At 62.7% G+C, this 24,872-nt stretch overlaps 1 protein-coding gene across 2 annotated transcripts in view; it reads right to left on the bottom strand.

Moving 5' to 3' along the window:
- The window catches only part of GPR161 (G protein-coupled receptor 161), a 28,108-nt gene extending 5,358 nt beyond the window's left edge, over positions 1–22,750 (bottom strand). Inside the window, exons 1-4 of one of the 2 annotated variants that reach the window (XM_036015165.1) lie at positions 22,587–22,750; positions 9,021–9,441; positions 5,521–6,245; positions 1,275–1,379 (exon numbers count right to left, since the gene is read on the bottom strand). In XM_036015165.1, the coding sequence (XP_035871058.1) occupies positions 1,275–1,379; positions 5,521–6,245; positions 9,021–9,397 (1,207 nt within the window). In that variant the 5' untranslated portion in view covers positions 9,398–9,441; positions 22,587–22,750. The remainder of the gene's footprint in view (positions 1–1,274; positions 1,380–5,520; positions 6,246–9,020; positions 9,442–22,586) is intronic. The other variant, XM_028530720.2, reaches the window with a different exon arrangement.
- Between the last annotated feature and the right edge of the window lie 2,122 nt (positions 22,751–24,872).

The following is a 24,872-nucleotide window of genomic DNA, read 5'->3' as shown; positions in this document are numbered from 1 at the left end:
ACCTGGTTCCTCCTCCGAAGTTTCCTCTTGTTCTTTCATGTGGGACATAATTATTCGTCTCCCCGTTCTGGCTGACTCCCTGCGCTTGTTTCTATGTATTAGGTAGAGCGGCTTCCTCTCCCGGTCTTCACAGGGGCCCTAATTTAGGAGGTGTCCTGTGAGGCCCAGTGGTGCAGCGCCCTGGTCACCAGAGCCAGGTGCTCCGTGGGTGTCCCGTGTGTGTGCTGTGTGCGCCCTCCTGTGGCAGTTGAGCCTGACTGCTGCAGGCAGTCGGTGGGTGGTGGGGTCCTCAGGCTGGTTGGCCGTGACCACAGTGGATGAGCAGCATGGTGTGCAGAGCGGACCCCATGAGCGGGACTCCTCACTGGAGTGGGCCCCAGGCCCCAGCTGAGTCCACCCGCTGGGTGTGCTGTCTGTGGAGCCGCCTAGGGGTGCTCTGGTGTGGTCAGAAGCCGACCACTGGGTGTGCTGGCTTTGGCGCCTCTTCTTGGGAGGGAGGACTTCAGAGCAGGCCAAGGTCAGGGGCTGCCTGTGCCTGGGCCTGGCCTGGGGCACAGGTGGCTCACTCTGGGGCCACCTGGCAGGAGCCGCGCAATGGTCTGCAGTGGGACGTTGCCTGTGCTGGAGTGGAGGCACCAGGGGCGGCTCTGCTGTGACCTGAGGCTGGCGGCCACGCCTGCTGGGCTGGGGGCTGTTTAGCAAGAGAGAGGTACAGGCCACATGCAGGCCAGATGCTGCTTTGGGCGGGGGGTTGTGGACCTTGGGGAGATTTTAGACAAGCCTGTAGCATGGGCAGAGGCTGGCCACTGAAGGAGGTTCAGCTGGTGCACATGATGGTGGGGGATGGGGGCCTCCGGGAGTCGCCCGGGTGGGGTAAGAGGTGCCGGCCAGGTGGATGGAGACGCCGACTCGGTGCCCGTGCCTGTAGGCTGGGTGCGGGGAGGGGGCCCCACAGTGGAGCAATGGCAGCTGCCAGCACTTCTGTCCCAGGGAGAGCCGCCCCTCCGGCCCTCACCCTGAAGCCAGACAGTTCAGTTCCTCCCGGTATGTCCCTGGTGCTTTTTGGGCTGCTGTCCCTTGGCAGGGTGGAGCTCAGGGTGAGGGCTGGGAGGAAACTGAGGGCTGGGAGGAAACTGAGGCACAGAAGGAACGCCGGGGCCCTCCCAACTCCAGCCCCCACGCTCCTTCCACGCGGCACGGCAGGGGCCCGCCACCTGCGCCTGCCCCCGCGCCGGGGACACCGGACGGGGCAGACGCACCTGCCCAAGGCTCACCTGAGTCCTGAGAGCAGCTGAAGCCGGTGTCTCCCGTGCTGCTGCTGTTCCCCAGGGGCTGGCCGCCGGCCATCAGTGCCGTGAGGTGTGGGGACAGGCCCAGGTCTGAAAGGCAAAGTCAGCGCTGACCGGACTCGCCACGCGGCCACCCCACGGGGCCGGGCCCTCCCATCGGCCTCACCTCGCGCCCCTGTCCCCTGCCCTCCCTGCCGGAAGCGCGCTCAACCCATCGACGGGCAGGGCGCCCCCGGCGGCCGCCTTCCCCACTGCTGTGCTCCCGCCCCGGGCCCAGGGCAGTCTGCATTGTGACGCGGTGGACGTCTGTGACACAGTGGATGGGCCCCCCGGGGGGGGCTGTCCCATGACAACGCCACACCAGCGAGGCCGGCTGGAGAGACAACAGGTGAACGGTCCCGGGCGAATCCCCAGTTCCCCGTGGAACGTGGGTGGCCGCGGGGACCTCCTGAATCCCGCTCGAGTGCCAACAGGGAGCGTCTTACAGGAGGTTTGACCCCCGAGTGGGAGAGAAGGGCGCGGTGGTGGGGGGGTGGGGGAGAGCTGGCAGGGCGGTGGGGGTCTGGGGAGGCCGGTCCTCGCCCTGGGCCCCAAAGCTCAGGCAGGAGGGGCCGCAGTCTATGGGGGCAGATGGGGCTGGACAGCAAGTCTTCGTAGGGAGCAGCGGGTCCCTTGTGTCGGGGGGAGAGTGGAGGGAAGGGAACAGGAGGCCTGGCCTCGGGGACAGGGGACCCAGTCCCCGTGGACGCTGAAGCTGGACACCCTCCAGCCAACGGGCCGCCTGCCCGGGGCCTCGTTATGTAGGACAAAGGGACAGCCCAGACCACCAGGCGCGTGAGGAAAGGCGCCGGCTTGAAAGACAGAGGAATAGAAAAGGAGGAAAAGAAAACGGACCTCAGAGGGGTCTGTGCGGGGCGTCCGCGGGACGCTGAGAGAACAGTGAGCCGGAGAGGCCGTGCAGAGCGAGGGGGGACCCCAAGGGCGCCCCTGGAAGGAGGAGTCTGGGATCGGAAGTCTGAGTGCCCTCTCCCGAGGGGGACCTGTGTCCCGGCAGCTGACCCCGCGGAGCACTCACGGGTTGGGGGGGGGCACACTGGCCTGTACTTTCACACCGATGTTCCCGAGGGACCAGTGACGGCCCTACCCTCTCCCCTGTCCCCTGGAGCCAAGGAGGGGGGGCCACCACAGTGGCGGAGGGAAGGGCGGGCCCCTCGACACCTTCCCCTTCACGACGCTTGGGAACCGCCCTCTTGCCCGGGGTTGTGGGTGTGGTCGGCTGGGACGGGAGAAGACCCCGCATGACCACCCCTCCAGGGGCTTGGGCCCAGAATGGCCGGTGTCCCAGCAGGGAGCCTGGCCCGGGAAGGAGCCGGCGGGGACCATGCCCCGCCAGCTGGGCGGGCTGAGGCCGCAGTGGGTTTGGACACCGACTCTGAGGCCGGGTCTGCACCAGCGGGAGGGAGCGTGGCGGCCAGCCCAGTGTGGCTCGGCCGGGCGGTCCCAGACCACACGGCCAGGTGGCCTCGCCGCTCCGTGTCTGCCGTCACTTACCGCTGGAGTGGGCGCAGCCACCCTGCGGCTTTTCACCCGAGATAACCTATCCAACCCCTGGTACAAAGGGTTTTGGTTTCTTTTTTTAAGGCACAAAGCAACAGGCCAGGCCCGGCCGCAGGGATCCGAGCCTGGGGCGGCTAGAAGGGTCCCCAGGAGCGCTGGAGGCTAGAAGATTAGGGGCCTCATTCCATCCAGGGCGGGCGACCTCCCGGGGCCCCAGGGAAGGGACTGGGGGGAGCAAGGCGGGAAAGTCCAAAGGCCCCAGCCCCAGGCCCCTCACAGCTGGCCCAGGGGCACAGCACGGCCCCAAGTAAATGCGAGTCAGGGTCCCTGCCCCCGGGGACAAAGGCTCCACCCCGTTCTGGGAGCTTCCAACGTCAGGCGAGCGGCTTTCACAGAGGCTGCCCTCCCCCGGTGTCTGGGCCACGTTCCAGGTCCCCAGGGGGGCCCATGGGAGTCTGCTGACCAGACCGCACAAGCCGGAGGGACTTCGGTGGCCCGGGGACAGCTGGCACCCCGGGGAAACCTAACCTTCAGCACTTCTCTGGGGGCTGACGGAACGAGGAAACCCAAATCCCCTGATTGTGGCTGAAACCTGCGTCCGAACCGAACAGGACAGTGTGTGTGTAAGACTCCTGGCCTCCTGGGGTCAGCGGGGGAGCTCCAGGCGTTTCTGGAATTCCCCTCTGCCTCGGCGCCCAGGCCCCGTCTGGAAAGACGGTCCCTCCATGTCCTGATTCCTTGGGCCACGGCTTTGCAGGTGCCCATGCAGGTGGAGAGGCTCAAAGGCAAGGCAGGGCCTCCCGGTCCTTTCTTGCTGGCTTTGGAATGGATCTTACCGCCCTTCCGGGCCCTGGACGACCACCAGAGGGTGTGCACTCTCCAGGGTTGGGGGGGTGGGGTGGCCCAGGGCAGGCTTGGGACAGGGGTGGAGGAGTCTCCTGCACTTCTAAGCCATGCCTACAGAGGGCGCTAGACCAGGGTCTGCCCCACTTTGGCTGGGCCAGAGGGACCGGAGGGGGGAGTGGAGGCCAGGCTGCACAGCTGGTGGGGGCTGCATGCTGCTGTCCCCCGTCCTGAGAACCCCCAGGGAAGAGACAGCAGGGCCCCCATTCCTGCAGAAGGCCAGCCGCTTCCCCCCACACACTCTCCAACCCCACATCAGCCCACAAGCCGGCTTTCCGCTCAGTGAGTCGGAGACCGCCCGCTGCCGTGACCTTGCCAACCCAGCCGCAGGTGGTGGGCTCTCCGCCCGCCCCAAAGCCTCACGGACCGCTCCAGGGTGAGCCCGGCCGCTGGCGTGGGAGGGCGCTCCTGGCCCGAAAAGCAGGCGTGTCTTTGTGTTCCGTCTACCCGTGTCCCCTCACTCTCCCTGAGCGCGGGTGACGGTCAGGGTTACTCCTGCTCTGCACTCTCCTGAGAGGGGAGGGGCCGCCCTCTCTTTCCCGAAGAGGAAACGTCAGCTCGAGGGCCCGAGGGGAGACCTGCGGCCGAACGGGCTCCTCCCGGAACTCTCCGATAAGCGCCCTTAACACGGCTCTCCCGACAGCGCGTGCAGGTGATGGCCCCCTCTGACGTGACCCTGGGAACCCCGCTGCTGCTCCCCTGGGTCCCCACGGCAGTAACCCCCCGCGGCAAGACCCGGCGTGCGCGCCACGAACAGCGGGTGGCGGCTGAAAGAGAAACGGGATGTTCCAGAACAGCCTAGAAGCGGCTGCTCTGTCGCCCTGAGTACCTGCAACCGGAGCAACAGTGACCGGAGCAACCGTGACCCGGCCATGGGGAAGCCTGGCAGACCTGACTCAACTGTGCGGACCCCGTGTGCCTCCCACCCCAACCACCCGTGCGGCGGCATCTGGAGCTGGGGACTGTGGGAGGGGAGCGGAGGAGGTCAGGAGGGCGGGTTCTCGTACGAAGATGGCAGGGAGCTCGCTCTGTCCCATCCCCGCCCCCACGTGAGGACACAGCAAGGGGACGGGCAGGGAGAGACGCTGGCCAGCACCCTCCTGCCCAGCACGCGGATCTTTGACTCCCAGCCTCCCAATCGGCAGGAAAACCGACGTCCATTGTCTAAGACGCTCAGAGCACGAGAGGCGTGCTCCAGTGGACGCCGGGCGGACCGCGAGGGAGGGGAGTGTCACAGGTGCACACGGCGGTGACATTTCCACATGGGGCAGTGGGGGAAGGCTGAAGCTTGGCTCTGACGTGTCCTGAGTTACGAGGGACAATCAAGGACACCAGTGACCCGGGACGAAGGGCCCAAGGACGAGCATGTGCAGGGGTGAGCCCTGAGGTGGGGGCAGGGTGGGGGGCTCTGCTCTGAGAACGTCAGGGGGACAGGGCTGGCCGGCAAAGGCGGCTGGTCCGATGCCTGGGTTCTGTTCTCCCAGACGGAAGGGACTAGGGCCTGGAGCCGGCCACGGACGGGGCCAGAGAAAACCGACGTCTGGGCGCTGGCATCCCCTGCCTCCAGCCGCTCGGGGAAGCCATGGGAACCATGGGGGACCCCTCCAGGGCACCCCCAAAGGGAACCCATGTGCTGCGCCTGGAGGCCGCAGTCGGTGTGAGACCACCGCCCTCACCCTGCACACACGGCCGAGGGGACCGAGGGCTACCCCTGGCCGTGGGGGGGGGGGGGCGTCCCTCCCCCCCACCCCCCGACGGGCGCCCACGCTACCTGTGATCCTGTTGGAGATGCTGAACAGCCGGGACGTCCTCTGCCGCTGGACGAAGGGCTCCCGGTAGTAGCGGTCCCCGAAGCACAGGCCCAGCAGCTCCTTGCGCACGGTCTTGTTCCAGAGCCCGTAGATGAGCGGGTGGCAGACGGCGCTGGTGAAGCTCAGCCACGTGGCCCAGGTCTCCAGGCTCGGGGAGACGCAGTGCTCCCCGCACAGGGCCTCCGAGGTGATGACGCCCAGGTAGGGGCCCCAGGTGGCCATGAAGGCCCCGATGACCACCAGGATGGTGACAAGGGCTTTGCACTGGTTGGCCGAGTACACGACGCCCTGGAGGGCGGTCCGGCGGCTGCCCGAGGAGGAGGTGGAGGTGCTGGAGTTCTTCCGCCCGGGCCGCTGGGCGTCGCCCTCCGCCACCACCACGGCGCCGCAGTGCACCTTGCGGGCCTTGACCCTGGCCACGCGGAAGATGAAGCCGTAGCACACGAGCATGACCAGGAAGGGGAACAGGGCGCACCAGATCTGCCAGAAGGCCGTGTAGCCCGGCTCCCGGTGCCAGGCGGCCACGCACATCCACTTGAACTCGTCAAACTCCACCGACGACCAGCCGAACAGGGGCGGCAGGCAGCCGACCAGCGAGTGAAGCCAGATGTACACGAGCGCCAGGACGGCGCGGTTCCCCGTGATCTTCGTGGGGTACACCATGGGGTACAGGACGGCGTAGTAGCTGGAGCAGGACAGAGGGGGGCGTCGGCCCAGGGAAACACAACCAGGAGGGGCGCCCCTCCGCCCAGACAGCCCACCCAGGGGGAAGGTGGGCAACCAAGAGGGCTTCCCCCTCAAGGGGTGTGACCTGCCGTCTGTGGGCGGCGGGACCTGAGGGAGCCGCTGTGCCTGCTCTGGGCCCTGTTCCTCCGTCTGGGACACGCGGCCCCAAGGCCTCTGCCACGGGTGGGCCCCGAGGGCGGTCGGTCCAGCGAGGGGCAGGCCCGCCCTGCGCCGCCCTGCACACGGCCACGGAGTGCGAGGCATGTGCTTTTCCAGGCCACCCTCCGCCCCCTTCCTCCTTGAGGACGGGACCCTCTCTTGTCTGTGCTCCTGCAAAACCGCCGTGACCTCGGGGGACACCGGCCTGTCTGAGGCCTGGGGGACGAATCAGGCCATGCTGCTGGTCACCTTGCCAGGTGACCGGTGAAGACACTGGCCTGTGTGACAGCATCCCGACCAATGAAACATGAGGGATGCTGGTGGGGGCACGTCTGGGAAGGCGTCCCTGACTTCCAAGGAGAACCAAGGCTGCTGTCCACTCCCTCTGCCCGGGGCCAGGAGGGGCGGGCGCCTGGCCTCAGGCGCCTCAGGGGGCAGCACGGTGGGGTGGGAAGACCAGGCCGGCCCGCTCCAGCTGACCCTTTCTCCTGGGACCAGCCCTGCCCGGCGGTCGTGAAGGAATGACGCTGGATAAGCTGTCCGCTGCCACGCGGCCTCTGGCTCGTCTCAAGACCCCGTGACCACCGCCGTTTTATGGCGAGGCTGCTTTACTGTAACGGATGGTGTTTATGCCACCGGCTGACAAGCGTTCTGGGGTGCGCCAGCCCAGCGGACTTGACAGTGACGTCTCCCAGCTGCGTCCGGGTCCCGGGGCCCACCCGCCCGAGGGAGCCCGCCGGGCAGGCCAGAGTGTGGCCCGTCCTGGCCCACACCCGGGGGGGGGGGGGGCACCCTGGTCTTAGAGGGACGTGGGGGGTAGGACGCACGCCCGCTGAAGTGCACAGACCCACACTTCCATCACGGTAGAAAGAAAGCATTTCCTCACCTGCCCACACAAAGTGTGGACTTCACGGATTCGAAACTTCAGGCTTTACATTTCAGCCTCACGCAGGCCTCGCTGCGGATTCTCTCTGCCCCGCAGGGGAACGGGGGGCCGAAATCAAGGGGGTCCCTTGGCTTCCTGCCCCAACTGTCCCCTGAAGGTCTCCGTGTGCTCTCCAGCAGCTCCCTTTTAGACAGGCCCCGAGCACGACCCTCGGTCCCCAAAGGGGCTCTCCTGATGTCAGGCGCACCCAAAAAGCCGTCGCGAATGCAGGGCTGCCCCCGATTCACTCGGTCGCCCACACCCGTGGTGCCGACTTTGGTTTTCACGGGAGGGCTCGCCGGCAGAGAGCCAGCCTCCACCCATGGCAGCCACCCCAGGGAGCACAGCGACACACGGAACCCGGGTCCTCCTCTCTGTAACTAACCAGCCCTGGGTCCAAGCTCCAGAGTTCCACCCGCCCCGCCTGGCCATGACTCATGGTGCCCTCTGCTCTGCGGACAGCCGGCAGGGGTGTGGCCTTGGGCCCTGGGTGGACAGTCCAGCTAAAACCCCAGTGGTCCCAAGAGAACCTAGGGATTTGGGTCCTTCAGTGACAATATCACTGGCTCATCTCCTCTGCGTCTCCCTGCCCGTGTCCCCCCCACCCCCGATTCTGCAAGTGGCGCTGAACCCGGATCTCCCCTCCCCACCCCCAGGGAGCCCACCCTCGCCCGGCTGAACGAGTGACCGTCAGCACAAGGCCGACCAGTGAGCTGAAGCTGCGGGGCGGGGCTGCACCGCCAGAGCCGCGAGGCCTGCAGAGCCCACTCGACGGCCCGAGCAACGCGGGAGCCCGGGGCCCCTGCCGGGGGCGGCCGAGGGGCCCCAGCAGCGCCCCTGCGGACCGGCTGCATCCCATGCTGTTACACGCACACGCCGTCTCTCCCGGTGCCACCGTCTCCATTCCCCGGGTCGTCTCCCTCCCCTGCTCCCCCCCCCTTCCTGGACCGAGCTGACCCTTGAGGTCCCTGTGCTGTGGACAGGGGACAGCGTTTCCTCTTTGTGTCCCCCCCACCCCCCATCAGCCCAGCTCTGGCCCAGGTCAGGGCAACAGAGAGCAGACAGCAGACTAATCCCCACCCCCACACACACACTGTCTTCCTCAGCCTGGTCCTCACCTACAAGCTGCAAATCCAAGGTCCCTAGAACTTTCTTTAAGCCACGGAACCTCTTTTGAAACACACAACTACACAGAGAATTACATGTAAACACATACAAACATCACAGATTATAGACACATGGGCTTTGGGCTTGAATGCCCACTTCCGGCCTCTCTCCGGGCTGCAGCCCACCCCACCCCCCACCCCCCGCCCCGCGCTCTCTCTCTCCCTCTCCCTCTCTTCCTCTCCCTCTCTGCCTGGGGAGGGCTCCGGGCTGCATTCCATGGCACCGAACAGAAGGTGGTGGCAAAGAAATGTGTAATAAAAACACAAATAAAACTTCATGCGAGACAGATGAGCCACAGCCGAGGGCCTCTGGCTAGGGGCACGGAAGCGAAGGCAGGGGTCTTCTGGGGCGTCCTGTCTACCCGCAGAGCCAACACCCTCCCAAGAAATGAGACAGTCCCAGGGGCCAGCCCCCCACCCCAGGGGGCCCCCTTGCACACCACCCTTGATTCCTCCGCCCCCGGCCACCGCGCGGCCAGCTCACCGGTCGATGGCGATGACCCCGAGGGTCAGCATGCTGGCCGAGCTGATGAGCAGGTACAGCAGGGCGGAGAAGTTGCACCACACCACCCCGAAGACCCATCGCCGCCGGACGGAGCTGGTCACCACGAAGGGCAGCACCAGCAGGGACAGCAGGAAGTTGGACAGGGTCAGGCTGAAGACGAACTTGTTGCTGAGGGTGAGGAGGTAGGACTTCTTGTACAGGGTCACCACGACGACCAGGTTGCCCAGGCAGACGAAGATGGTGATGGCGACGATGGCGATGAACTCAGCGACCACGATGCCCCCGCCGCCGGCCGCCACCGCCTCTGTGAGGTTGCTCAGCTCCTTCCGGTGGCCCAGCGAGGAGTTGAGGCTCATGGTCAGCGCGCCTGGGTGTGGGGCGGGCGCAGCATGCTGGGCGTCTGGAAGGACAGCGAGGAGCAGGGGGCAGGAGCAGGGTCGTCGGGTGCGGTCATGTCACCTGGACAGGAGAGCAGCGAGGTCCCCAGGCCGCCCGGCTCGCCCAGGGCCCCTCTGCCGTCCTCCCCACCGAGCTGGACACAGGCGGCTACGTGTACACCTCCCCCCGGCCCTTGAACGAGGCGCCCCTCCGTTCTAAACGACCCTGACAGTTCCCCCAGGGCCGGCGGCTCGGACCTCGAGCGTACCGGAGAATCACCCGCCGCCGTGCCAGCTCCAAGGGCTGGCGCTCGGGCCCTGCTCACGGCCCGATGCTGGTCTCTGAGGTCAGAGGCCTGGCCTAGGAACCTGCATTCGAAGCAGGCAGGCTGGGGCGGTGGCTCCATCCCGAGTGGTTCATGGGCCGCACCCTGGGGCTGCTGCTCTCAGACCCGGGCCACTCCGGGGGGGTCTCTGACGGCCGCTGCCTCGCCGCCCCCCCCCCGCAACCCCGCCCCCTGCTCACTGGCCCGGCAGCACCTCGGGTGCCCTCTGGTGGGCAGAACCAGCCTCTGCGTGGTTCCAACTCATGCGCCCACTAGAGTCTGACAGTGGGACCCCTGTGGGGGCTATTGGGAGGTCCCCGTGCTAATCACCCAGGGGGAGCCGAGGGCGAGCCGCAGGTCCGGGCCCACAGAGCCCGACCCCCCAAGGTGCGGCCCCCCCACGCTCAGCATGCTGCTCGGCGCCTCGGCTGGAGCCCTCCCCCCGCCCCCCGGGATGGGTGTTAACGTGGAAGGTGGCAGATGGATGTTTCTCCAAAACTGTTGCCGCTTTAATCAGCCAAAGAAGCCCACCTGCTCGTGCTCCTTGCGCCCGGAAGACGCCGGAAGGAAGGCAGAGGCTGCTCCTGCACGAGCCAGGCAAGGAGAACCCGGCGCCGAAAACGCCGCCCACCGGCGCAGCCTCCCGCCGGCTGCCCCGATGCCGCTGCTCTCCAGAACCTTCCCCCCAAACCCAACACGTGCACCGGAACTCCTGGGGCCGCAGGGAGCTGGCGGGTTGCGGAGCAGCCCTGGCCCTCGCCTGTGGCACTAATTAGTAACAGCGTCCCCTCCAGAGGCAGCCTGGCCCCTGGGGCCCAGGCCGGCTCCCTGGGGCAAGACCAGACACGCCTTACCTCTCCTCCCCCCCCCCCGCCCCCCCCCCCCGCCCCCGTGGTCTTGAAACGCGCCGCGAGTGACCCGCTGTCCCTTCTCCAGATAAAACCTCCCAGCGCCCGAGATGCCTTCCGAGCCAGCCACTAGCTCGGACTCTCTGGAACGCACGTTCTATCAGGCAGTGGAGCGCCCTGCCGGGCTTACGGACAGTGCAAGTGTGCGGTCAACGAGAACCCGAAGTTTACACACGCGTGACCTTCTGCACAGGCAGGCGCCCCCGGTCTCGAACTTACGAGATGAATGTGTGAAGCCTAAACACAGAACGTTATTTCTCCTAAACCTGGTATCCGGGGCATGTGGGCCCGTACTCCCCAGGCTGCTAAAATATTCTGAATTTTGATTCGGTTATGCAACACGCTCGGCGCCTCCAGCTCTGTGCCGTGAGTACGCTTTACAGATGAGCCTTGCATGCCTGCGCCTTCAGGTCGCTGGGGGTTTCGTCTTTGTTTCCTGGGTCCTGGATTTTGTGAACGCCTGACAGGAAACCGTTCGCCGGGGCCTCGACCCACGGTCCTGTGCGAGCCGGCTCCTCGGACCGCATGAGGGAGGCCAGCGCGGCTGCCCACGGACACGGGACTTGAGCGTTTGGACCAAATGGCAACATGAGGGAGAATGCTCACAACTAACACGACAGAAAAAGGCCTAAGCGCTCTGATTTGTAAAGAATTCCTAATGAAGCCCTGGCTGGCGTAGCTCAGTGGATTGAGCGCGGGCTGCGAACCAAAGTGTCGCAGGTTCGGTTCCCAGTCAGGGCACATGCCTGGGTTGCAGGCCACGGCCCCCAGCAACCGCACAGTGATGTTTCTCTCTCTCTCTCTTTCTCCCTCCCTTCCCTCTCTAAAAATAAAATATTTTTTAAAAAAGAATTCCTAATGAGACAAGGAAGAGAATGGAAAAAAAGATAGAAAATGGATAAAAGACATGGATTGGGAACCATGGGAGGGGCTGGGGGTTAGCCACACGTTGGGGTAATCGGTTCACCGTACAGAAGACGCGGGAAGACCTCTCGCTCTGAGCCCGGCGGCAGCATTCGAGGGAGGGCACGGCAGACTGTCGGGGCGAGCCTCCCCGGATGCGCACCGGGAACTCCTCCCCGGACGACCGGCCGGCATTCACGAAGGAAACGGAGTCTGGAGAGTACAGGCTGGGGGAGGGGGCCGGACCAAGAAGTGTTAGAAAAGGAAGTGGTACATATTAGTATGAACCTCAGTAAGAACTGGGAAAAAATCTATATAACATGTGAATCGAAAAAGTTACACAGCGACAACAAACGAACGTCACACGCGTCGCGCATCCAGGAGCTTTGGAGGCCGGGTGACATTGAAACACGAGGCCACACGGAAGCTCTCGGAGGTGTGCTGGGGGCGCAGGCGTCCCGAGGCCGTCCTGGGGCAGGGACCTGGGCCCAAGGGCCCGGCACCCAAGCACGCCTTGCTGATGGGTGACTAGCCTTCAAAATGGTGTCCCCGTGAGGTCCAACAGGACTGTTAATGTTATAAAGGTGGCCACTGAAAGAATAGAAATGGGAGGAAACCTTGACTTTAGATAAAGTGCTCCTTGACCTGGTCACTTGTGAGCAGGCCCACGGGCCACCTGTAAAATCGGAGCCCGGGGTTGGCCGGTTGGCTGCAGTCCCTAAGGCCCTCTGGTCCCGCCCCCCAGAGGCAGGGGGCGATGCGGGACAAAGGCCTGCCCACCGGGGAAATCCACAGCCCCAGCCTCTGCCCGGAGCCTGGGGGGCGCAGGGCACCCGCCCCAGCAAACCCCCAGGGGGTGTACCTTTAAAGAGCCAGAGAGGAGGTCTGGAATGCCCCGGCCCGCCAAGGCTTCCGGGCAGGCAGCCAGCTCCCCCAGGGCCTGACAAGCAGGGGCCCATCCAAAGCAGCAAATTCAAGTGTGACTCACATTTCCACTGTCCTGGCCAGTTCTGCTGCCAGACACAAGGTTGTCCCACTCCCACACGCACTGCGTGCGCCCTGCCCAGCCCAGACAAATCCCACCCCCGTGCCCCAGCGTCGAGGAACAGCGCGGCCGCAGCACGGCTGGGGTTTAACTCGCCCGTCGGAGATGGGTCCCAGGGAGGGCCGACCCTCCCTCTGCTCGTCCTCACTGTCCTGCGCCCGTGGGGTCTCCTGGGCCCCACCCAGAGGGAGAGAAGTGTCTGCTGGAGCGAAGGAGCACTGGCAACAGCCTCCAGGCGTTCAAAGCCACCCCTCAAGTTCAAAGCCACCCCTCGAGTTCAAAGCCACACCTCAAGCGGGAGATCAAAATCGTTTGGGGTTGAAACAGCAGGCAACCAGGAGGACGGGGGCATCTGCTGTTCTATAGACCAGTTTGCAGGGTAATCCCCCAGGGGTTGGTGAATTCCGGAAATGCCTTGGTTCGCAAGGACGGAAGACCACACCACCACGCGGGTGGGTCCTCTTTCTCCCGCGTCCTTGGGCCCGCCGGGCGGCCCGCCTCACAGTTCGACCCTTAGAACCCTTAGGTCTTCCTCCACTGAAAGGGGAGGAGTCCCTGTCCTCCCCGGCTGACAGTGCAGCGGCCGGGGAGGCCTGGCGGCTCCGTGTACAGACCTGGAAGCCAAGGGGCTGGGGTTTGAGGCCCAGCTCAAGGGCCCACGGGGAGGCACAGGCGTGGTCGGAAGCAACAGCCCTGCAGGCGGGGACGGTCCTCGGCCCCACTCCTAACGAGCCGGGCGAGGCTGCCGTGACGCTGTGTTGGTCGCAGTCCGGGCGTGGGGGAGCCGCTCTTCACCTCAACCCCTCAGAGCACTTTATACCCATCAGCCCCCAGCTGGCACGGGCGGAGGTGGGGAGAAGGTTCTAGAGCCCACCCTGTTTTGCACGAAGGTGACTGAGGTAAAGAAGAACCCCCACCCCAAACCGGGCCACACAGAAAGGGGCCGCAGGACCCCAGGGTTCGCGTGCTCTGCCCGCCTCCATCCTTCCCTGGCACTCCCCCGAAAGTCCACCCCAGGACGGACGGCCCAGCCATCCAACCCGGAGGCCGGGCCAGCACAGAGGGCTTTGCTCTCGACCCCACTGGGAAGGTCCCGGACCCAAACGGCACGCAGGGCTGAGGGCTCTGTGCCAGAGGAAGGGAAGGGAGCGAGCGGCAGAGCCCAGTGGCCTGTGGCCCTGGTCTGAGCTCTCGGTGGGCCAGTGGGCAGACCGGCTGCGGTCCCCTCCGCACGTGCGTGCTCCCCGTGCGCACCCTGTGGCCCTGCATCCTGAGCAGGAGCCCGAGGTCTGGGGGGCCGGACGTGTGTCTGGATCCTGCCGCCGGCGGCGCTGCTCCCCCAGGACCCCCGCAGCGACTCTGTCACACGACTTTCTGAGACGAGCCCGGCTCCCCAGCAGACGCTGCCCAGGGCTCATCCTCGCTCCGCCCCTTTCCCTGTGCCCTTGAGAATCACCCCTGAGAACAGCACCCACTTGCAGAGCGCTGCCTGATTACCACGGACAAATGATTACCAGTGTCTGCAAAACACTGTGCCACATGCAACGTGCCCCACAGACATCATCTCATTTGACCTCGTGAGCAGGGACAGCGGCAGGAATCGCTGCTCTGCACGCTTTACTTCAGGGGGAGCCCGACCTCAGGAACCAAGGGGCCTGGGTTCAAGTCCTGACTCCGCTCCTTCCCGGCTCAGGAGCTGGACACGTGACAGCCTCTCTGGGCACCGGCTTCCACATTTGGGAGCGGGGAGAACGCGCCTGCTCGGAAGGACCTGCCCCGTTCCGCTGGTGGGAGGAATCCGTGAGTCAGTATTTGCACAAGTGTTTGTTAAATAAATAAAGTGGGGACCGGAGGTTCGGAAAGGTTGAGTGCCTGGTTCGAGAGAACAGTCAGTAGTCATTCCACGACTACTCGGTCCTCTGGCTGTGGACGGGCATCCACCTTCGATCCGTCCGTTCCCCGTAGCAGGTGAGGTTCTACGTGCTGCGGCTGCCTCTGCACACCCCTCCCCCTCCAGCCCCTTCCCGGACCTCCTGCTCCAGCCTGCTGTGTTACCTGCACCCGCTTCCAATTTGCTTTGCTCCTGCCTGTCCTCTCCTGGGAATACATTCCAGCGACAGGAATGAAGATGTCCTAAGTCTAAATATTTTATTGATCTCTTGGCCTAATGACTTTATTGAAGGAGAAAAAGAAACCAACAGATGGGGGAGGGGAGACGGAGGCTTAAGAATCACATGCAAAAAAAAAAAACCACAAACAACGTACCAATTCCTGACACTGGACTTGGCAATGAATCCTGGGATGTGACGCCAAAGGCACAAGCAGACAAAACACGGACAAATGCAACTTCACGAAAACTTTAAAATCTTGTGCATCAGAAGACACTAATCGAGAGTAAAAAGGCACCCCCCAGAATGGGAGAAAATATTTCCAAATCATATGCCCAATTAGGAATTAATCTTCAGAACATATCAAGAACTACAATTCAATAAAAACCAAACAACTCATAGCTGATAACCCCATAAAAAGATGCTCAACATCACTCGTCAGGGAAAGCAAACAAGCAAATCAAAACTACAAGATCCCACCTCACACCCATGAGGATGGCGAAGAAAAAAAAAGAAAGAAAAAACCGAACCTGACAAGTGCAGGCGAGAACGTGGAGAAATCGGAACCCTGTGCACTGTCGACGGGCGGGCGTAGAAACCAAAGTGGTCGTCCCTTAAAAAATGAAACAGAATCACCACCTGACCTAGCAATTCCCTCTCCGGTTTATACCCCAAGTAATGAAGCGAGGTCTTGAGGAAAGAGTCGTCGCTCATGCTCCCAGCAGCACCATTCACAACGGCTGCTGCCCACATGGAAGCCAGCTGACGACTGGGTTAGTGGCAATATATGGCGTATGCATGTGAGGGAATATTACTCAGCCCTGAAGAGGGAATTCGGGCACCGCCACAACACAGGCGAACCCTGGAACACGACGCTGAGGGAAGCGAGCCCGGCACAGCAAGGCAAATCCTGGACGATCCCCCTTCCTGGAGGAGGCACTGGAACAGTCAGTACCACTGAGGCAGGAAGCAGAGCGGCTGCCAGGGGCGGGGAGCGAGGGAGCAGGGGGCTACCGTGCACGGGGCACAGAGTTTCGGTTCTGCGGGAGTTCCGGAAACGGAGGGTGCTGGCGATGGCTGCATGGTAGAATGTACTGGAGACCACCGAACTGTGTGTGCCCTTAAATATGGCTGAGATGGCAAGTTTTATGTTGTATGTATTTCACCATAATAAAAAAATTTTGAAAAACATTAAGGCCCAGAGGACCGCCTGCTGTTTCTTCACCATCCCTCCCCCACCGGGTGGGGAGCGTCCTAAGACGACGGCAGGAGCGGTCGCCATGGCTCCGAGTCCGCTGACAGAGATGAGCCACAGCATGGACCAGGAGCCACCGCGGCTACCACGGGCAAGGCCACGTGGGCTGTGCTGGGCACGCGGCATCCCCGCCAGGGACCGGTCCGAGGCCAAGCCCCTGAACACAGCCCCCGAGGCAGCCTCGCCCTCCCAGGGTCGCGTGGGGCACCCAGCCCAGCTTCCTGCTCACCCCCTCCTCTGCCCAGGTCCGTCCTGAGCGTGGGGGAGGGGGACGATGGGGACACTTGGTCCTGAGAAGCCAAGCGGGCCTCGATGCCGCGGGCGGGCGGTCAGTCAGCTGACCGTCTTCAAAGGGCAGCCGGCCCCTCTCCCAGGCCTCCCCCCGTGATGCTGAAAACCGCATCCTCGCCCTCGGGTTTCCCGGTCCGCACGGACAGGGAGGGTCGTGCAGGGCTCCCAGAAAGTCCACAAACAACCGGCAGAAGTCACGGCGAAGACCCTGCCCTCTGGGGAGAGAGAGTCTTGGGTCACGAGAGGGAGAGAGAGAGAGAGAGAGAGGGAGAGAGAGAGAGAGAAAGAGGGAGAGGGAAAGGGAGAGAGAGAGAGAGAGAGAAAGCTTTAGGAGAAGAGGATGACAGCGGCGGCAGACTGGCCACACCTCACGGGAGGCTTTGGCCGTCGGAAGGAGAGCAAGGCCTGAGTCCAGAAGGCCAGCCCCGCCTGGCCCGGCCGTTTCCCGGGCGGGAGCAGAGCCGGACGCCGGCTTTTCCGGGGCAGCTCGGGGAAGCCTCCAGACGCTGGCCCCGGCCGCCTGCCCGGACCCGGGACCCCAGCGAACCCAGCAGGCAGGGCTGGGTCAGGCCAGGTCGGAGCTGCCCGGGCCCTTCCACGTCCACCTGCGGCCGCTGCCAGGGCCGCTGCGGTGAGTCACCAGGCGGCTGCACCTCGGGTGTGGCCAGGGACCCACGCCGCTCTGGGAGCTCCCGGCGGCCCGTCCGACCGCTACTCCGCACGGCACTTGGGTGTCCCTGGCTCGCAAGCCAGACGCGTCCAAAGCCAAACTTCACGCCTCTCACCCCTCGCACCTCCACCCACACTCCCTTCAGCTCCTGCCAGCCCCCCACCCCCGTCCTTCCTGTTGCTCCGACCCTAAATGTTGGGGTTCCTGCCCCCTCACTGCCTCTCCCACCGCCTGTCTGGTCCATGAGCAAATCTGCTGGTTCTCCTGGTGACGCGCCTCTCGGGTTCGACTGGGCCTCCCCACCTCCCCCAGCACCGCTCCGGCCCAGGCTGCGTGTCCACCTGGCTTCCTCCCTGTTCCCTTTATGCGTGTGGGGGGCCCCCAGCACCTTCCCCAGCTGAAGTGACCCCGCGGGGCAGGTGCGGTCATGCAGCCTGGGGAAAGTCGGGGGTCGCCAGCGTCAGCCATCCCTGTCGCTGCTTTATCTTGGTGACAGCTAGTTCAAGGTCCCCCTTAAGAGCAAAATTCTGAAGACGCCTTTCTGGAACTTTCCATGCCCACGACGACTCTTACCGGCACTTCCTGTTGACAGTCTCCCTTTTCCATGTTAGTTGTCCTTTTGGACATGCGTGTCCTCGCATGTTTTTATTTAGGGGAGGATGCTTCCCTGCAGGTGGCTGCGGAAGCCTTCCTCAGTTTCCCCTCTGATCTCCCAGAAGCACGTGGTATGTGGGAGGAGATACTTTATACCCCCCCCCCCCCCCATTCGTGAGTATCTACCTGATCTGACAGACAATAGAAGAAAACTTTTTGGCAGGGGAATGTGTGAAGTGCCCAGGTTCATCACTCTCCAGCATCTGGGACCGAAGACAGGCCTGAGAAGCAGCTCCTTCTTGTCTCGCTGTTTTTCAGACGCAACCGAGGCCCGAGAGGGAGGCGGGTGACGCCCCCCACACGCCTGCCTAGTCGCTGACAAAGCCGGGGTTTCCTGGTTCGGCCATCACTGCAGCGCGGCCCCTACCTGGCCGTCCCCAGGGCTGGCCGGCTGGCCGGCCGGCAAGTAGGACAGTGACTGCTCTAGCAGGGAGTCTCAGCGAGTCCACGGCAGATGGTCTCCGCCTTGGGCAAGGTCGCTAACAGCCCTGAACCCTGTGCGCCTATGAACCTCTGCTGCCCCAGGCACCCCGGCTGCTTCCGTTTCTGCCTCAGACGCCCTGTTCCCTTGGCTCCCTGGCCCTGTCCCCTCCTGCATCTCCCTCCGTCGTTCCTTCCCAGTCCCCTGTCCCCGGTCTCCGGTACCTACCGTCATGCTGCCCTGTGTCACTGTCCCCGGGATGCCATCAGGCGCTCCTTCCTTTCCCAGCTGCAAAGGGAAGCAACCAGCTGCTGCCTCCACATCCCCGGCCCCTGCACCGGCAGGCGCCCCTGAACTGCTCCTGGGTCACCCTTCCACAGTCTGAGTTCACAGAGGCGACACACGACGTACGCCAATCACCTCCCAACACCCTCCGCCCAATCAGCTTCCGACACAGAAGGGGGCTGTGGCTGGGGCCACTGGGGGAAAGAGAGCTCCCGCTCCCTGCGGGTCTGGATGGAGTGCAGCTCCCCCACCCACGACAAGGGGGCGGCCGGGGACACGAGGAGGGGGGGAAAGGAGATGAAATGGTTTCACTGCTGGGCCCACGCCTGCGGCCAAACACACTCCTGAGCTATTTCTGCAGTGCCGGGAGCCAGTAACTGTCCCTTTCGCTTAAGTCCATTTCAGCTGGATTTTGTGCCCCTTGCAAAAAAAAGAGAGTCCTATTTCCACTTTGTAAGGTACGTGATTACCTAACCACTAGGCTGCACACCTGAGATAAACACAAGATAACATTAAATGTAAGCTGTAACTGAAAAATAAAAAGAGTCCTATCTGGCATCTCCTCCCTCCCCTGAAGCCCCCTCTGTGTACCCGCGTAAACAACGACGATTCCAAAATCCGCACCTGGAGCCTAGAGCACTCCTTGGAGCTCCGGGTCCGTGGCCACCCACCCAAGGATGTGTTGTCCGTGTGTCACACTGGGAACCTCAGATATAACCGGTACAAAGCGGAATCCGTCATCTCTGCCCCGCCGGCTCCATACGCTATTCCCTGTGCTTTCTCTGCCCAAGAAAAAACCGCCACCGCGCACCCCATCTCTCGGGTCGCAACTCTGGACGCCCTAGACGACTCTCGCCAGGAAACCCGGACAGAGCGAGGCCCTGGGTCGGAGTTCGCACAAATCTGAGCCCGGGATTCCCATCCTGACGTTCTCCATGAGGTCACGCACGCAAAGCAGCCCGGGTTGACAGGTTCCAGTCCCCCCGCCCACGAGTCTCGCTCAGAACCTCGTCCTCACCGCCACCATCCCAGCCCAGAGCCTCGCCGTCTTCCCCTGACAACTACCAGACCTTTCCACCTCACCTTTGTGTCTCCGATCTGCCCCCCACTCCAACCTGCTGCCAGGCTGATGGTCCCCTAGGCGAGCCCGATCACGCCGTGCCACCCTCTGGCACCCGCAGAATGCAACCGTGAGCGGCACCCTCCACTCCGGCTGCCCCGGGTCACACTCCCGCTGTTCTCCCGTTCATGGCTCTGCACCTGACAACGGCCCATGTCCAGCTGTCCTTTCGGCCTCCTCTCCCACCCGCAGAGGAGCTCATCCCTGTGATGTGGACAATCACACCAGCGTGAGCACCAGGTGAGGATTTTCTTCGTACTGCACCCCTCCCCCAGGCCTGATCATTACTTCTGTGAACAGAAGTTTCTTTCTGCAGATTTCCTTTGCTCCCCAGGGAAATCCATCTTTCCTCGGTTTAGTTGTTCATGTAACAGACGACACTGCTGTTTCTTTAAACATTACATGGAAGGAAGGATGCAAAAGTAAAAATAGCAAAAAAAACACGTGGTGAAAAGTCACTATGAAAACGAAAGAAATTATCGCCGCCACGCTGTCCTAAAGGGGCCAGCTGACCGACTCAAGCCTGGCCTCCCCGGTGCCCGAGAGGAGAGAAACTAAAAAAAGGTAGAGAAGGAGTAATTTAAAATATTCTTGAATAATAAGTAGCAGAGAGAATGGAGAAGAAAGAAAAAGTTTAGGAAATTTTCATCTTAAGATGTCGAAGACTTTCTAAGCAACAAGCCTGGAAGTCACAGAGAAAATCAATATAGATATAATAACCACATAAAAATTAAACACTCGTGCACAAAGGTACACGATACTCAAAGACGGAGAAGACGTACAAGACAAGATATCTGACTTGCTAACGAGAAAAGGATTCAAGCCCAGAATTCACAAAGAGCCTCACAAACTGATGAAACCACAAACACTTCAATGAAAAATTGGGGGGGGGGGGAATTTCATGGTTCGACTGAGTCCCAGAGTCAGCCTTTCCTCTAAACTCCAGGTCCCGTGAACAGCCATCCCCAGTTCTGTCCACTTCTTTCTCTTTTTTTCCGGTTGCTGTTGTCAAAGAAAAACCTGGAGGAGACGCCGCTTCTCCCTCCGGGCATGGCTGACTGCCTCTCACGAGGACAGCAGGCGCGTCCTGAGGGCTGCTAACGCCGTGGGCAGCCCGCAGGCCACACCCCGCCTGCACATTCTGAAAAATGTTCTCCGTTAGTTGCCAACTTCCAAAATACAGAGCTGCTTTCCCCATAGAAATGGACAGGTCTCCCCCCTGGACCCCTCCTCCTTCAGATTCAGGTCAGGCAGCACGCACTGGGGCCAGGTTGCACCTGCTCCTGCCTCTTTGCAGGAGGGAGGCCTGCCCTTGGGGCGGACCCCACCCGGCCCTCCTGCCGCTGGCCTCCCCCCTGCAGGCAGGCACAGACAGAGTTTACACCACACAAGGGAACCTCCTGTGGCTGACATTTAGGTCAGTTTCGGTTCAGCCCGTTCTGCCTTCCACCCACCCAAACAAAGAGCTCAGCCTAGGACCACTGGTACCCCCCCCACCCCCCGCTCCTTGGTCTCACCGATTCCGACCCCACGGGGCTACAACAAAGGGAACGGTTTCAGGGTTTGAGTGCCGGAGACCTTGGATTTAGCTCTAAAACGCCCAGCGGGCCCCTGGATGACAGGCCCCTAATCTCCCTGCGGGGCGTTGAAGCAGCGAGGTGTGGACAAGTCCTCGGAGTTCAGGGCTCCACGCCTGATGGAGCCACGTCACCAGATGCGGGAAAGAGGCATCAGACATCAGTTGCCTCCCGTAAGCACCCGGACTGGGAACCGCAGGCGCCCAGCCCAGGGATTGAACCCACCACCTAGGCATGTGCCCTGACCTGGAATTAAACCTGCAACAAACCTTCGGTTACAGGACGACGCGGCCACCACTGAGCCACCCAGCTGGGGCAGAGCCCCTCCCCACACCTTGAGTGTACAGCCCTGTACAGAGGGCCGTTACTCAATAAAACAAAAAAAGCAGGTGAAAGTGCGTCAAGCATCTCACAAGTATAAAATAAGGGGGGTGTGGCCTAGGACAGGAGGAAAGGGGTGCTCTGGAGGAAGCTACCCCAACCGGGTGTCCCAAATCCAAATCCGTTAAACCAAGTTGAACTAACCCGCGCCTGGGTTGTGAGGTGTAAGGTCCTCCACCCTCTCTCCGCTCTTGGGGCCTCCCAAAGGCCTCGCCCCACCTGTCTCACCAAGTGGCCGCAGCGCGATGATTCTAAGGGAAAGCCACCTATTCTGGATGCGGTGGCTCTTCGGAGGACCGTCCGGGTGCAGGTCGGAGGGGAAGAGGCCGGGGTGCCGACACAGGCTGGCTCCGTGTTACCTCCGTCGTCCCCGTTGGACACATCCAGCAGCCAAGGCCTTTCCCTCCAAAACCTCACCGCCTCCCGACTCCAAACGACCTGCTCTCGAAAGCACTTCGCAGAAACCGATCAAAGATTCAACACGGCACAAAAATACCCTCAACGGTGTGACCTACAGGGAGGCCAGTGCCTGGCCGCGCGGTTGCTGGAGCGCAGACCTCTCGGAAGCGCGCCCAGACGCCACGGTCATCCCGCAGGCCTTTATCAAAGGTTCCGTGGGGTTACGGTCTGACCCAGGAGGCGCCGAAGGCTGGCCGCTCCCCCCACCCAAAGCTAACCAGACCTCCCTCTCGCAGATCGAGCGGCAGAGGCGCCACGGCTGGCCAGCGACTTCCAGGCGCGCCCCCCCTCCCGGTGTGGCGAGACAGCGCCCTGAACCCCACCAGAGGAAGGATGCTGCTGCTCACCTGGTGCTCACGGGTTCCAGCCCAGAGGCGAGGTCTCTCCGCCCCACACAACTGTCCCCGAGCCCACCTGAAGCCCCTCAGTCTGTGGGCCCGCGACCCCCATCAGGCAGTCCCCAGCACGCACCGCGTCCTCCTTTCCCGGGGGTCTTGGCAGGGGCTTCAGCGGCGCCCGAGAAACTGGGCGAGGCTGCGGGCAGGGCCGCTCGGAAACCCCTGGCCGCCGGGGAAGGGCGCGCCCCCAAGATACACCACAAAGAGCTCCAGCTCCAAAAGCCAGGCTGGGTGCGGCTGAGGGTACTTCCGAGGGGGCGGTGAGGCGCGGAGACCCCCGGCGCAGGCCCCGCCCCCGCCCTGCACCCCCAGCTTGGCCGCGCTCCATCCCCGTCCGCGTCCCCCAGCCCGCGCCCCTTCTGCTCACCCAGGGGCCGCCGCGCGGCAGCGCAGGGCCCGACCGGCCACCGCCCGCCTGGCCGCCGCCGCTTCCTTCCTCGGGCCGCGCGCGGACCGGAGGTTTCGGGTTTCAGCCCCGAGCCCGCTCGCTCCTCCCGCCCGGCCGCCAGCACGCGGACCGCCGGGCGCAGGCCGGGAACTTCGCGCCGCCCGCGCCTCCGCCCCCCGCGCCCCGCCCTGCGCTGCCCCCCTCGGTCCTCACGCCCCTTCCTGCGCGGCGTCCCCCCCCCCCCCCACCCCAAGCCCCGCCGCCCCTGTTCCATTTCTTCCCACGATCGGCCTCCGCGGCGGCTGCCTCTTTGTCTCGCTCTTACCCTCTCGGCTCGCCCCACTCGGCTCCCGCAAACCCCTGCGGCCCCGGCCCGGGCCTTCCAGGTCCCGTCCCTCCATCCCACTGCCAGCCGCTGGGACGTCCCCTCTCCATTTCTCTCGGCATCACACTCATACTTTCGAATTCCTCCCGGAGGCCGCGCCCAGACGCATCTCCTCCTCGGGGCTCGCCTGGACTCCGGGCGTCGTCTTCTCCGCTCACCTTCCATTCATCCGGCCCACGCGTGAGCGTCCGCGGGCTGCCAGGCGCTGTCCCGGGCCCCGGGGTCACGGGGCAGCCCCCGCGAAGGCGGCCTGGGAGGACCCCGGGGCCCGTGGGGGTGGCGGGGTGGATCTAAACAGACTCTCCCCAGGCCGCGGTTCCCTCCCTCTCAACCGAAAGGCCGGGAGCGGTCAGCGCCAGCACACTCAGACCCGCGCTGCGAGTCCGCAGGGCAGAGCGGAGCCTGCTCCTGAGGTTTCCTTCCCGTCTCCTGCGTTTTCTGGGCAGCCAAGCTACCCAGGGGACGAAAAGTTGCAGCAAACGGTAAAACTAATTTAAAAAGGCAGGGAGGGAGGGAGAGAGAAAGAAACAGCAGGAAATAATCGGGGAGAAGTTAAGTTCACCCAACTCCAGCAAAAATCTGGATCCCGTCCCCGGAGCGTGGTTCAAACCCCCCAGGAGCCCATCTGCCTTGGTACATGCACCGATTATTCCCTTGTCTACAGACTGGCACTGTGGGAACGGCTTTCATATTATTACTGGGCCGCGGAGGCAGCATTTAGAACCATAATTGACTGTCTAGCACCTGCCAAACACCCAACTTGTCCTCAGGGACACGGGGTAACGGGGAGAAAAAGAGTAAAAGGATGGCTTCGTACTCCGTCCGACAGGTGTTCAACACAGCCAGAACCTGGCGGCTGAAGCTCCTCCCAGTCTGGGTCCCCCGCGGGCGGGGGGCTGAGGGGGCCTAGAGCCGTCTGTTCTCCAGAGTGGTTTATGCTTTTACTCCGAAATCCCTAGTTGTTTATGTAATTTTTACAATTTGAATGGGCTCCGACACTGGCTAAGCTTTGTGACCCTGGGGGAGTTATTTCGACTTTCTGAACCCCGGCTTCGTCATGTGTAACGTAGGTGGACTCGTAGCTGCCTCTGTGCAGAGTTAAGAAGGTGCAATGAGGTAAGGCGAGTAAATCACCTAGTGCCACAGACCCTGAGCACCAGGGCCCTTTGAAAGCCGGTATTCCAGAAAGTTCTGAAAGCATACGCCCCCAAGTGGCAGACTGGCCAGGCAAGAATGAGAACCCACAACGTGGCTCTCTGGGCCCCACAACGCCCCCAACTCGGAAACAGCCCGTCCTCGCTTCCCTCTAGTCCACGGTGAGCTCTTCTTCCGAACACATTTGTTTCTCCTGCCGCTCATTATCACATACATTATTTATCACAAAGATTGTTCTTCCCGCCGCTCGTGAGTTCGGCACTGGCTGTGCATTCAGGACAGGAGCTGCGGCCAGGAGATGCATTCTTTTCATTGACCTTAAGCCTGGGTTTTCTTCCCCCCAGAGCTAATACTGACCTGCGAACAGTGTTCAGTCAAATGGAGAGAAAACAGGAAAATTGTTCAAGTAGTGATTTCACTGTACATTGCTGTACCATTGTGTGGAAAACAAGAATAATTTCAGTAAGAACTATTTCTGTGTCAGAAGACTAGAAGAAAGATGTATAATAATTCTCCTTTCCCAGATCTATTTCATAGGCCATTCTCCTTGGGGTTCCTCCCCGCAAAGACTTCCCAACTAACATAACGAGAGACCTGGTCCACGTGGACCCTAAATGCTGATTGAGGAATCAACAGATGACGAGACATCTTTGGTGTAAAATATCTTTTCAGTCCAGCAGTCCACATAAAACCAGTCGAAGCCAAATGGTAAAGTTTGCCTGTCT

The sequence above is a fragment of the Phyllostomus discolor genome, chromosome 14, assembly GCF_004126475.2.
Source record: "Phyllostomus discolor isolate MPI-MPIP mPhyDis1 chromosome 14, mPhyDis1.pri.v3, whole genome shotgun sequence".
Lineage (NCBI taxonomy): Eukaryota > Metazoa > Chordata > Mammalia > Chiroptera > Phyllostomidae > Phyllostomus > Phyllostomus discolor.
The sequence above is the reverse complement of the archived record's forward strand: the minus strand, read 5'-3'. Positions and strand labels throughout refer to the sequence as shown.